Consider the following 14,688-nt stretch of genomic DNA (forward strand, 5'->3'; position numbering starts at 1 on the left):
CTCACTGGGAATGGAGGGGCTTTCTGGAGAGGCGACCAGTGATGCATATTCCACGTAATGGGATAGAAGCTAAGTGAAACTAAACAGCAAAGTGACAAGCTTTAACCTCCAGGCCAAAAGAAGCTCATCTCCTGTTATCTCCTGTGACCATGGGATAGCTCAGATGAATCCCTGTCTGTAGCCTGAATGCTTTACCTCATTATCAGACAAATGATATTACTGTTGATAACACAACACCACTGAAAGTCTTGGAGCTCTGAGTCACTAATGCTTCAGAAAGAAAAGCTGCCATCACCAAAGCTGCCATGGATGATAGAGAATTGACCAATCCAATGCAAAGACATACAGTTCAAGGTTGGGCTTTTATTTAAGGCAAAATATAATCACAGCTTTAATATTAATATCATGGATATACACAGTTTGTTCTGCCACTATGAAGCTTAGTATTGTCACTGCTTTTAAAAAGCTATAAAATCTATTTTCTATCATAATCTACAATACAAAACTAATACAATAAACACATTCTGTAAGATCACAGTGTTTAAACATTAGAAGAGCAGGTGTCCTGCTTTTAAACAATAAGGTGCATTTCTAAAGAATCAAATCAATCTTGATTCTGAAGAGACTGTACAACAGTATGGCTGCAAATAGCTATTCCACTGAGACATGACTCTAGGATGTAGCATATACTCAAGAAATCAACACAATATTGGAATATATTGAAGTGTAACTAACAGAAACTGGACATAAAGTAACACCTTTTATTAGTAATGTCATGGAAGTTCCCTGTACTTTTTATTGGTATTGGCTTTCATGCATATAGCAGACATTTTGAGCAAAAATGGGTATAAAGTTGCTATCAGATAGGACCCTGTGTATGCTGGCTTTCCTCTTAACATATGAGCAAGTATCAGTAATTCCATGGGACTTGAACTGAGGAAAGTTTGCAGGTTTGGGGCCCAGAATGATGCAGTTTTGCCCCAATTTCACACATGTGGAAGGATGTAACCCTGCATGCCTGAAATCGAATGGAGATTCACCACCGACGTAAGTGGGTTGCATATCTGGCCCCTAAAACGAGAGCATGAGGTCAAATCAGTGGCAAAATTACACCTTTGTTAGAAAACCTTCTCCTTTTGTGTGGTAATGGTAATGAAGACAAAAGCAGAGCTTAATTTCAGGTCAGGCAGCCTTTCTCTTCTATATGAAATAGAATTCAGTATTTGAATAGGATTTGTTTTCTGTTCACTTACAGGATACTATTAAATTCAGGACTTCTATGTGAAATTTTCTGGGTAGTGTGCATGAATGATAGAAGGTTTGGGTTGGAAGCAACCCTAAAGACTGCCTTGGCTCCAGCCCTGCATTGGGCAGGGACACCTCCCATTAGACCTGGATGCCCAAAACTCTGTCCAACCTGGTTATGTATGGACATGCAGTGGTGTTGATGAGTATCACTGCACTATAAAGTATCTTTCATGAAAATACCATTTTACCACTAGGCAAAGTAAGTTTTTAAGGAATTTTCTATCATTTTAGTTGGTATTTCTGCGCTTGACCTAAATGCCTCCATCTTCTCTTTGAGCGGTCACACAATGAACAATATCAAGAGACTTCCTTGTACACATTAAGGATAAATGCTGTCTTATGTGTTTTCAGACAGACTGCTATTTATGGATGGATTTCTTCCAGAGCATGATTTTTAAATATATAGAGTATAGAACCAACAGTGATGCCAATGACAATACAAGTGATCAGAAAATTTAATAAGTGAAAGACAAGTCAAGAAGTTTGGGCATGTTAGTTTTCTGGGTATTTTTTTAACTGTTTAAGCATCCATAGTGTACATTTATTCTATTAAATGATAGAAGGCAGTAGGTTTAGCTACAGGCAATTCCTTCATAGGCAGATTTTTTTCAGCATATGGTAACTTTGCTACAGTGGCAATGACTCAAACTGTGCTATTCTCTTGGAAAATGCCTGTTCACACCCTTGAATTGCTGTCTTGTTTTGGGCCCTGAGCATTTTTGGATTATGGCTTTGAGTTATGTTGTTCCCTCAATCATGTGATTTTTGGTCATTTTCTTATTTATTTTTAATTTGGCTTTATGCTGCTTACTGCTTAATCCAGGACATTATATAAACTCAGATATCTTCTCAGAGCAATCGCAAGATTGCTGATAGCCAGCAATTGCTCACCTGTGTATTTCTTCACAGGAAGATTGCTCTTTACAATCCACAGAACAATTCTTACCCCTGATAAACTACTTCCTACAGATTACAGTATGCACTCGTGTCAGTGAGTATTCAGTCTATGTAGGAGAAGATTACTGCACCTGAGATTTATTTGGCAGACCTCAGAGATGCACTCTGTCCATGGATCTTACAGGTCAAAATTTCAAAAGAAGTAACAAGGATATAGCCTCAAAATGCATGCATATGCTAAAATTGTTCTCTGTTTTCATAACACATGCAGGATGTTGGCAGATGCTGTTACTGTATATGCAGATAATGCTGTAAGTAAAAAAGACTGATTGCTTGTGAACATTTTCATTGTTTGTACCTGTATGTTTCTGAACACATCAGATACCTACCTATATTTTTTCTTTCATAGAATTATAGAGTAATATGATTATGAAGGTTGGAAAAGACCACTAAGATACCCATAGAATTAAAAAACCAAACAAACAACTATTCAATATAATTGTCATATTATCTGTATGTTGATATACTTATTACTAGAACATCAAAGTGGCATTACTTAATTTCACCGAGTAGTGACAACAGTGATCACTTCAGTTGCATTCATTTGTGCATATTTCCCAGAACTATTTAAATGCTTGCTCTGAGATGTTCATCCATTCCACTTATTTCTGATTGTCAGTAGAACTGAGATACAGAGAAGTGAACACACTTCTGTTTTATTTAACAATGCCTATCATCAATGAAAGTTATTCTACAGTATTATGATTTTTCCTTAGTAGGTAGGAAATGTGAGAAAAGTGAGAAAAGACCACCTAGGAGTCTAAAAATAATGTAATGCAAATAAGTGGAACATTCCCCTTCAGCAAAATTAATTGATTTAATTTTCAAGAACAAAGGCATGGGCTGCTTGTTCAGCCTTCCAGACTTATTCATAGACTGGGAAAGAAAGGTGGGGAAAGTGAAAGAACCAACGGTGCAAACAGAGGAGATACTGAAAGCAGTAGCACAAAACAAGAATACTGTCATGCTGATAAGTTGTGAATAGCAGGAAAAAATAAAGATATATTTGTTAGAACTGTACTATTGCTGAAACATATTGCATGTGGCACTACAAGTCCTAATATCACTAAATCTTGACATCACAGATCTAATTTCCTTCAAAATTATTCTACAACAGTAACCTATAGATGGCCTACCAAAAGTCATGAATAGTATATAGCTCCTTAAACTGGTTTGTAATCTACAGCTTTACTCACAGACAGCACCACACGAACACATGCACATCACAAATAAGCACCAGTACCCACACAGTGCATCCTCTGGGCTTTAACAGCATAATCAGAAATACTATGGTATCACTTAAAGTCCTATTGTCTACACTTTAGAAACTTAACAAAGCAGAGAGACTGATGTGCACAGGTGACTTGGTAACTTGTGTTTTACACTTTGAAAGAGGCTTCTGAAGTTTCTGGTAATGCAGTCTTTTGTCACAGCGCTGTGGCAGAATCTATTTGGGAATATGGTCTTCCAGTCTCTTAGGTTTGATTGGAGCAGGAGGAAATAGCATCCAGCTGAGAATACCCAGCTAAGAACAAACGATTGATTTCCCCAAGCAGTATGGAGGGAACACGAAGGACCTGATTTTTTTTATCACATTAAAAGTGCTGAAGGCTCTAGTCAGGTTGCTTTCCTGTCCATGTCTTAATTGCAACAAATTAAGGTTGCAACAGCATTTATGTAAACAATTAAAAAAAAAAAAAGTTGAAAAGGAAATTGAAGAGTATTAAAAGGTGAAAACCCATGTCCACTTAATGACTAATGAGTGGCAATTTCAGAAGAGGCTTGGAGTGTATGGACGCTGTGTTCAGAAGCTGTGACCACAGCACATCCCATCTCCCCCTCATCCCAGCCAGGTCAGAAAAGAAAGCAACAGGGCTATAAGAACCAGCTTTAACTGCTACATCTGTTCCAAGATTTTACAAGATGTATCCCGCGAGACCAGGTGGTTTTGTTACTATTATTTATATCATAAATGATCTGAATCTTCTCTCATCTAAATCTAAAGGAATGAATCCTACAGAGACGTATTGTTTATGGTAAATTTTAACACCTGTGGTATATATTACAATGTCAGCATTCGTGACTTGGACAGGGTCTAAATTACTGCATTTATTTATTTATTGTGCTGTAGATGTATTGAGGTTTTGGCAAAGATTTCCTTCTCCAAGCCTCTCCTGAGAAAAAGAAATCTAACTGGATGCAGTTAAATGCTGTGGCTTAATGATAATTAAAAAGTAGGCACTGGGAACAAAATCAGGAGGACATGATTACTGTGCTGATAGGTGTAGATTCTGTTAAGGCTTAAGTTCAGCTTAAGTTTTTTGACTATGTGGTTATCAGGACACTAGGCCTTGTAATGTTTGCATCTGTAAATAGAATACTTGGCAATAAGTGTAGGATTGCAACTGCCTGAGCCCGATCACATCAGAACCCAATCTTACAGTAAGATAGAATCTGAGTACCACTACCCTAGAAGACAAATGGAGACTGAAAAACTAATGATCACAGGGAAAAAGTGAATAGACCAAGTGTTACCTTCCTTAAGAACTTGTTAAAAAAGGTTCCAGCTATAAAATAGATTATCCATCTGCTTTACAGAAAGAAACTAGGTAAGAATCACAAAGGGCTTAGGATCTGACTGCTTATCTAACAGGTTCATTTAAACATGGCTGGGCAGAGCACAGGGACTTTCCATTCTCAGTTAAGCCTCACATGTAAACCCCTCTATGAAATACATGCTCCTATGTGTATGCATCTCGCTGCTCACAGTGATGAAGGAAGTGACATTAATGGCTTTCTTAAAAGACCCTTTATCCCACAAATTATAAACCCATAACATCTGTATATTGAATTTTAACATTCATCAAAAGATTCCCAAATACTTGATAAGCTGAACTGCATTACTTTTGTCACCAAAGAAATACGATTACTTCTATGATTAGGTAATTAATTAAAGCTGCACAGTGCAAAACAAATAGCAAAAATATTAATCTGCAGCTCATAGTAATGCAAGTCATCTTGTAATGAGTGGCATGAGTAGGAATGGAATTAGTGTATTAAAATGCAGCAGGATTGCAAGACTTAGCTCTATCTTACAGCCTGATCAAGCCACTGAAATTAAATGGGAACTTCAATCCATTAGGCATTAAATACAAGGAAACTGTAATCTTCCCCAGCTGAGAATGCAGGAAGAGAGACTGCAATGTTCGGCAGTGCACACAGGTCAGTTTTTTCACTCTAAATGCAAAGTTTTGAAATAGTGGCCTTCCCAATATGTCCTCAAAGATAACTGCATTACGTTATTCCCATATAAATAAAAATAAATAAAAATAGTAAAGATTTTTAAATATAGGTTTTGTTTTCATAGTTTTTCTACTACAAATCTATGCTAGCATTTCCTTTAGCTTTTAATTATCATTTCATAAATATAATATATATGAAACAGTATAATTGCAACCTTAAGTGCTAGTGCAACTAGTATGGAGGAGATCATTTATTTCTACAGCTACAAGTCATTTGGGCACATACATTGTTTTGTTCACCAAGAGAAGCAGCAAATTGAGTTTTTCTGTCAGGTTTTTCTTTAGCTCAGTTTGCCATCAGAGGTTTGCATTCAGTTTTCAGGGCTTGGAATGAACAATTCATTGGGAAAATTGTTCTTCTGTTCTCTGAACTACGTATGTTATTGTTCAGAAATGCTGCTCAAGGTAATTAATTTTTAAAGGAAGCTTTTGTATCACTGAACAATACCTATCCTAGCAATGCTGTACTGTGAAGAAGCATCTGCCGGTGGTGTCTTTGCTATGTAACTTTTCAATCCAAGTCTCCACGGCAGCACTAATTATCCCTGCAGAAGGGAAAGTATTGGTAAGAGTGCCACAGTTGGGGTAAACCAGTAAGGAGACCAGCTCCTCACCACAGACTGAGCTCCAAAAGGAAGGGCCAAATTCAGTTCTCATTTACACACATGAAACTCTACTCAGTGAAATAAATGATCCTTTGAAACTGCAGGCTGCATAAATAGCTAGCTACAGAACTATCCTTACGTACACATGAAAAGAGCTCCAGGATACAGCTATTTCTAATACATGGCACTAGTACTAGTAAACATGGTCGAGGTACAAAATCCCAGATTTTGCCTTTGTGCAGTGCAGTGACACGTCTACAGCGCCCTCCCTGGAAAGTGCATCACTGCGTAAAGACTTGCTTTTGCAAGTTTCCTTTTCAAACATCCTGGATGTATCACTTTGTTTCTTCTTTGCATGTCCCTTAATTCTAGCTTGCTTTTTCTCCTGTGTAGCCACCAAATTTGATAAACCAAGTTTGATAACGCTCCTTTCTCTATCACTTAAATATATTTTACTTCATTACAGATAAATATCTACCCCATCAGATTCAACCCCTTCCCCTTTTTTGAACTGACCCCACCCCCCTTTTTTTTTGCTCACATGCTTCCCTTACCCAAAGCCTAAGTGAATTTACTTTCACCTGCCTCCCAGTTACATTAAGGCTAGCATTAGTGGTACCACTGGCTTGTTTTGGAAATAGCCTCTCACAAACAGGTGAAACCACAGGTGCCTCTCCCATTGCCACAGGAATGCAGCCCTGAATGATGTTGTTCTCTAGACAAAGACACTGAAGAGAGGAAACTCGGCTTGATTGGGCTGCAGCAAATCAGTCAGGAAACACACAGTCCCCGAGAAGCCTTCATACAGACTATATACACTTTCTAGTGCCCGGGAACCAGCCTTAAATTCCTCTGTAAATAAGAACTCTGCAAACCTAAGAAACAGAAGAAAAGATGATGATTATTAGTATCAGTTTAAACACGTAGGGTTAATCACAGAAATAGGAAATCCCAGAAGGCTGTTCCTTCCCACCACCCTGCTCCCCTCAACAGCACCCACTGCAGGCAGCCTGACAACAGCACTGCACATGATGCTGCAATCGCAGGCCCTAAGCAGCTTTGTGAATGTTCTTGAGACTTTCTGGTATGACCCTGAATGCAGGAAGTTAGAAATACTAACCTTTGGGCCCTGTAGATGTATTTTGAGTTTCCAGTGAGCCTATAGAGCAGCAGGAACACATAAGCACTACCAGCCACTCCATGGCATATTCCAGGTCCCTTCTTCAGCAGGCCTTTCTGCCAGGTTAGCTCTCCACAGCGGATACAAGTGTCCAGGTACTGAGGCTTCTTGGAAACCAGGTAAGCTTTGGCAAACAGATATGCAATGCCTAAGAAAGCAGCAGTGAAGAGTCTTTTGTAATAAGTAGGCCAAGGCTTCCATAGAACGCACAATAAAACAAAGATTAATACATAAATACATAATAGATCGACATAAAAAACCTGCAGTCTCATGCTCTACACATATCAATGTTACATGTCTACATATGATGGGTATCTGGTAGGCTACAAAGCATATGATAAGACAAACTTAGACACTCCCTGTGACACCACTGTTTTCAATCTTCTCAAAGCAACACTTAATTTCCAGTTTTACTCTAATATTCCCAATCCTTTAGCACATTTCTTTAAAATAGGAAGCACTCATCACAGTGTTCTGCCCATTTCAAATCCCCAGCCACCTTGTCTCTTTACATTGACAGAAACACAAGGATGGGCAAGACGGGCAATGCAGCTGTAGTGGCAATAGGTACAATTTTTCACTGAATTAGAAAAAAAAACTTGTTATGAACAGTTATGAATACTAACCTCATTTAAAAAAAAAAAAGCTATTCAGCTTATTTTTTGAGAAGATTCAAATAAATTGATCATAATCTTCAACAGAGCATGGCACTGCTTAGTTCACGGCAACCTTATAAGAATATGTATGACCAAATCAAGCACCTGAGCAAGGGAGCATTCTGAATAGCTCACTAGTGGTCTGAATATAATACACCAAAGTAATTGGAGAGTGTTCTTATAAGCTACGTGCGCTTTATTGCCTATGAACAATGCTAGGATGCAGGATTTTCTGGGAAAGAACCACGGTAATTAATGAATTTAGATGTCTGCAAATGTCTTCTGAAGTAACTTCTCTATGACCTGTGCGATTTTGTCACCTTGGCTGAGTCTCACTGCATCTCTCCACTTACTAATAAATCCATGTAAAAAAATGTCATGATATTGAAACAAAAAGGGTATCTTCCCTGCAGATTTCCTCACTAGACCAGCCATGCTACAGAAGTCACTTTTTTTGTCTTAAAAATGAAAAAAAAGCTTGATAAGCTAAAGCTGTTTTCATGTCACTTCACTAGAGTGCAAGAGCAAGAAGATTGCTCCTTCACCATACCAAAAAGATAAGACACTAACAAAAAGCTTGTTTGAGGGATATTAACTAATTGTGTACTTTTTGAAGTTTAAATAGAAAACCTTGACAGGCAATGCCTCAGTGCTCATGGTCATTCTTGAACAGCAGTCAGCTTCTCTGTAACCTTCTAGGTTCATGTTACAAAACCAATAGGACTGGTCAGCAATAAAATTCTGCCAGTAGGTGAAAGAGCAATTTCAACACACAGCATTCCTTGTGCAAACTGCTAGGGTACTGACTAGATTCTGAACTGACAGGCATCAGCCTTAACTCATGAGTCCAAGCTAAGTATTCTCTTTCTCTCTTAAAAGCAGTTGTATATGGATGCCTTTTTTTTTAAAAAAAGAAAGCCTCTTGCTAGTACAAAGTCCCCTTCACATGCAAATATATCAGTCAATTTAATGTATCTCTGTGTAATGTGCATAGGCTTAGCCTTTGATTCTGATGAGGGAAAAATTCTTCTGAATGCCTTCTCAATACTCACATGTGTGCCTGCATCTGTGTATTCCAAAACCCCAGAACTCTTTTAGCTTTGATCACAAATGCTAATAAAATAGGAAATATTCCTTCTAGCTGCTTTGACAATAAATAAAAGAGTTTTAACTGACAGAATAAATAGTTCACCTGTATCTCATAAAATGTCAGTATCAGTCAAATTTAACCTGAGATTATCTTCTACATGGAATCACCAAATGTAGAGAAACATTGGGCCATGCATAGCATCAAATGGAAAAGAACCTGGAGCTCCATGACACCAGTGAACAAGCTCATTCTCCCGCTCGATCGTCTCCCCCAGCTCAGGAGGCCAGTTGCTATTCTGCTCTTGGTCCATGAGAAAGTCAACACTCTGCCACACAAGCTCCTGATCTGCTGGCTGCAGGTACTCAAAATAGGAAAGTAACATCTGAAGGATTGATGAAAGTCCATGTGCTGCACCTGTAAAGAACAGCAACAGTCAAAAGGAGAAGGGATGTTTAGGTCCCACCTCCATCCCCTTGTATCTTTCTTTGGGGACTGATTTCATTGTCAAGTGCATGGGTCTTTAGTCTTCCTCAGGCACATTACAATGATGCTTGGAATGAAAACACTTCAGTTGCATGACACAGTTATTTGTTACTGCTTCAGTCTTTTCCAGCTCCCAAGCTAGGTGTGAAAGCACACTCTTACTGTGCTATCTGCTTGAATATTTGCTGCTACACTTCTTTCCAACTGGAGCTGATTGTGCCTTGTTAGACACAGTTGATATAACTGCAGAGAAATAACCTCAATCACAACTCAAACCAAACTGGAACCGGACTGAGAAGTTTAAAGGTTCAATTATCCTATTTCACAATAATGATAATTAAACACTTTTTTCAAAGGTTTAAGAATAAGAAACATCACTTTTAGGAAAGGAAAACATCTTATCTTACTCCGGAGAAATCCCACACCATAGGCTATATAAATTTTATTTGTAAACCATCTCCTGTCTCAGCATCTATGCACTGCATCACTGCCAAGGCAGATATGTTCTACTCACCAAGATACTCAGTTCCATAGTAGGAATACATGAGTGGGAACGGTTTCCTCTTCTTCACTGCATATTGCTTTCCTGATTCCAGAATGGCCAGGCAAATTGATTTTATTTGTGCTGGGGTCAGCACCTAAGCAGAAAAATAAAAACAAACGTAAAGAATACTATAATAATTTTGGACAGTTTTCGTGACTCTGCTTTTTTCCCTGGTGCACAAGACAAAGTACTGCCTTCAGTCTTCTGCGCATGCTGTAAGGTACGTTCCTATTAAGAGCTTCTTACATAACACAGTACTTTTACATGTTTCTCAAAAATAGTTTCATCACATCTTAGGAAAGCAAAAATCATATCTTAGATCATAGAATCACAGAATCATAGAATGGCTGGAGTTGGAAGGGATCCCAAGGATCGTCAAGATCGTCTGTCCCACACAGGGCCACCAACCTCCCAATTTAATACTAGATCAGGTTGCCCAGGGCCCCATCCAATCTAGCCTTGAACACCTCCAGGGACGGGGCATCCAACCTCTCTGGGCAGCCTGTTCCAGCACCTCACCACTCTCTTGGTAAAGAACTTTCCTCTGACATCCAATCTAAACCTTTCCTCCTTGAACTTAAAACCATTCCCCCTTGTCTTATCACTGCCTACCCTCGTAAAAAGTTGTTTCTCCTCCTTTTTATAGTCCCCTTTTAAATACCGGAAGGCTGCAATGAGGTCACCCCGCAGCCTTCTCTTCTCCAGGCTGAACAAGCCCAGCTCCCTCAGCCTGTCTCCATAGGGAAGGTGCTCCAGCCCTCTGATATCATCTTTGAGGCCCTTCTCTGGACCCCCTCCAAAAGCTCCACATCTTTCCTGTAGGGGCTCTTGTGGGAGCCCCACACCTGGGTGTAGTACACAGATGAGGTGAAAAGAGGCCCACTAAGAGCCACTGCCTTCCCTTTCCAGAGGTACTTCAGCCTGATGGAAGCAGACAACAAGCGCCAGACAAGATGCAGGAAACAGAATGAAAAGGCAAAGGAAAGCAGACCTAGAGAAGTAAATATTACAGGCTTCACTGGGAAATACAGAGAGAGACAGATTTTCCTTTAAACAATAAAAGAGGAAGCAAGGAAGAGGGTACGAAACTACTGAAAATCATGGAACCTACATATACATATGCAGGTCCCAAAACATCTTACTAAAGAATCACCCTTTCTTACTTCACAGAAATGCTAACAGAAATGGCCAGCTGTATTTACTGGATGTTGTCATTACAAACAGGTTAACACCACCTTTCTTCTAATGGAGTTTCTCCCTACCTGCTGTAGGGAACCTGCTTTGGCAGGGGGGGTTGGACTCGATGATCTCTGGAGGTCCCTTCCAACCCCTACAATTCTGTGATTCTGTGTGATTCTGTGAGTTCTAAGAAATGCCCCACTCAGCAGTGTCAAACGTAAATAGGATTGACAAGCCATATATTTTACCAGACATGAAGTATTCCAAGTAACTGACTCAAAGTATTCAGTGAGGAATCTCTTCTGCAGCACTTAACTACAGCGCTAATGATACGCAACTCACTGCAATCATTTGCATGTCCCCCTGCACGTTCTTGACAGCACCAAAGTCATTAACATCATTCAGTGCTGTAGCATTTTGGCTTTAGCACAAAGCCTGCATGGCAGCCGTGTTCTGCAAAAATACATTTTGACTAACGAAAAGAGCACTGGGAAAGAAAAAAATAAAAAGTAAAATGAGACAGAAAAAAGCCGTAGAAATACCCTTGAAAAGATAACAAGATAGATAATAATCCTAAAGCTAACTGAGCTTATCAACTGAATGTCTCTAAAATGGCTACGAACACATTTGCTTTTGTTGTAATTTTTAATATCAGAGGACTCATGATTAATTTTTTTTTAAAAATGCCACCTGCATTAAATTTGGAGGCAACATTTATTATAAAAATATATACTTCTGTTTGGCAATGAAAAGATACTGTGGATAACCAATGTCAGTTAGAACTTGGCTGAGAAATAATGACTGAAAAATCTTGTTTATCTATCTTTGTACAACTTGGAGAAGAAGCCGGTTCTGATCTTGATTAGTGTTCTTGAATGTTACTGCAGTAGAAGTAAATAAGCTGTTAACATCTGGACACTTCACCCATTTCCAGTCATCTTAATTGTTTCAGCTTCACTGAATTTCATAATGGCTAAAATCCTAAACAAATGAGCAGATCACAGACATGGCGAGACACACCGCATTCTCTCCTGACTTCTGATTTAGTCTTGCACTTGGGACCTAATCCTCCAAATCCCGGACTTTGTCAAAGGATTAGTAAAGTAACCCTTGCAAAATAAAAGTGAAGGCTAAGATCTCCTTATTGTCATTCTGGAAGGCAAAAGCATGCTGATTAGAGACACTGAGATCAGTTCATTTTCTCCATGTGATTGTAATAAATGAGCTGGATTTCAATATAAACCATGTTTGATCAACTTATTTTTATGTTCAGCACATTTAATTTTAAATTGAATTAAAGACCATTTCAAAATGCTAATTGTGGTCTTTAAACGGATTTTTACTTCTACCCAAATCCAGCACTGCAGAATGCTGTGTAAAAAATCTCAGCTAGTAAGAACTGCATCATTCGCCATATTTTAATAAAAGGTAAGTGTAAAAAGCAGAATGCTTAAGCACTGTGATTACTTATGTGTATGCACAAAGTATATCCCATTGGCTGGCACAGTAGTATCACTTCACATATGCAAAGTCAGATAAAAATTGAATACTGAAAATCATGATTGGAATGGATGATAGAAATCAGCACATCCACACGACTGGATGAAATGGAGAAGAAAATAACCCATATATTTTGAAAGCAACCTTCTGTCTCTGGCCACTCGGACTGGCCTATAAGCATGAGACAGGTAGGAGATGTGTACTAAGAGATGAATAGGAACATTTCTGTGCTGACTCCAAATATCTCTTCCCAAGCACCTCGATTCACAGGCACTGTACGCAGAGCTGCTATTTTCCAAACCCCTTACTACACAGATTTGTATTTGTTCCTTATTCTAAGAAGCTATTAACTGAGAATAGAGACTCTCATAATAATTACTAGTGGTCTTCCAAAGATTTTTATGATCTGTTATCATATTTAAGATCTCCACTGCCTTGCTACGTTCTCTTTCAACAAAATCTGTGTTAAAAGCTCCTCAGGACTTCTTTCATCTTGCCACAAATCAAAAACTATGGGTGTTCTCTGTATGCTCCCTCACAGCATCTCCAAAAACAGCTGAAAACATGTCACCACAACAGCCATCGGAGAATACACAGATCATAACCGCAGATGGTTTAACCGCCATGCTACAAAGTTCATTTTCATTTCAATGGAGTCGCAGTGCCAACTCGCCTCTGGGAATTACTGAACTAATATTAGAGACAGCAAAGAAACAGACCGATCTTCCCAAAGCCTTTAAAGGATAAACTGCATACTGCTGTCACATCCTCTGGCAAAACCTGGATGATGCTTCAATGAAGAATTACATCAGCATGAAAATATGCTACCCAGAAAAAAAAATCATGCACACATGAAGCTTCTCAAGCTATACTTTTTATAAATTTGAATGGCATTTACTATGTGCATACTGCAGAGCAGGTAGAATTATTCTTTATTATGTCAGTATACAGCCAAAAGACTACTGACACTGAGACATACACTGCTGATGGCTTAATATTTCAGCTAACTCTTTTCGTATTTTTAATGACATCTAAATCCATTCTGTCATCTTAGAAGTGTTCATTTCAGCTCCCCCCCTAGATCACAGTTTGAAGTACATTTGCAAAAGTATTCTACATTTCACCTGCATTTACATCACTGCACAGCGATGCTGGCTGCTGTTAATAAAAAAAGCTCCATTCACAGTGGTGACAGTGAATTTCCATTCACCTTCCTTCTACTTTAAGCACAATAAGTGAGCAGTACTGACACTCAGTATTTGAACTGTATTGTCTGTGCTCTGGAGCCCTACTTAGAGTCACCAATACTGCTGTGATTGCTTCCATAGTGTCTCTGCTTTGCTCTTATGTCACTACAGACAATGTGCATCCTTCCATTAAGGCATTCCACAGATATGTGAATGACTTAAGCCGGGTACATTATTCAGCAAATCCACACTAAGACGCAGCAAGGAAAGGCTATGTCTAAAACAGTCTCAGAGCTCTTTTTGTTGTTAGAGGTCTTTCTCAACTTGAGATTGTTTAGCTGGAAGTAAATAACTCCACAGCTCCATTTAATCTGCTAAGAGAGATTTACTAATATACTGACTAAGACAGTGCTGTGCCCTAGATACGTGTTTCAAAAACTGTGGACAGAAATCTTGACCTTGAGAACACAGCAGAAAGCAGCAGCAGAACCAGTTTTTCATTGCTTCTGATTATAATAACATTTTCTGCACTTTGTCATCCCTCTGAGTGCTCAGTACAAACCGACAGGCTTTTTGAAAACCTACATAAAACTGCACACTGTATTGAGCATGTTTGAGGACAGTAAACTTTTAATTCACCAATGCATATTTATTTTCTCAGTGCTTTTTCCTGTATGTGCAAAACAGAAGGCATTAC

The 14,688-nt window shown here is 38.8% G+C and overlaps 1 protein-coding gene across 1 annotated transcript in view; it reads right to left on the bottom strand.

Moving 5' to 3' along the window:
• Window positions 1-343: 343 nt before the first annotated feature.
• The window catches only part of LANCL3 (LanC like family member 3), a 36,168-nt gene continuing 21,823 nt past the window's right edge, over window positions 344-14,688 (bottom strand). Inside the window, exons 2-5 of the mRNA XM_048960147.1 lie at window positions 10,096-10,219; window positions 9,315-9,512; window positions 7,293-7,500; window positions 344-7,047 (exon numbers count right to left, since the gene is read on the bottom strand). Of these exons, the coding sequence (XP_048816104.1) occupies window positions 6,888-7,047; window positions 7,293-7,500; window positions 9,315-9,512; window positions 10,096-10,219 (690 nt within the window). The 3' untranslated portion in view covers window positions 344-6,887. The remainder of the gene's footprint in view (window positions 7,048-7,292; window positions 7,501-9,314; window positions 9,513-10,095; window positions 10,220-14,688) is intronic.

The sequence above is a fragment of the Lagopus muta genome, chromosome 1, assembly GCF_023343835.1.
Source record: "Lagopus muta isolate bLagMut1 chromosome 1, bLagMut1 primary, whole genome shotgun sequence".
Lineage (NCBI taxonomy): Eukaryota > Metazoa > Chordata > Aves > Galliformes > Phasianidae > Lagopus > Lagopus muta.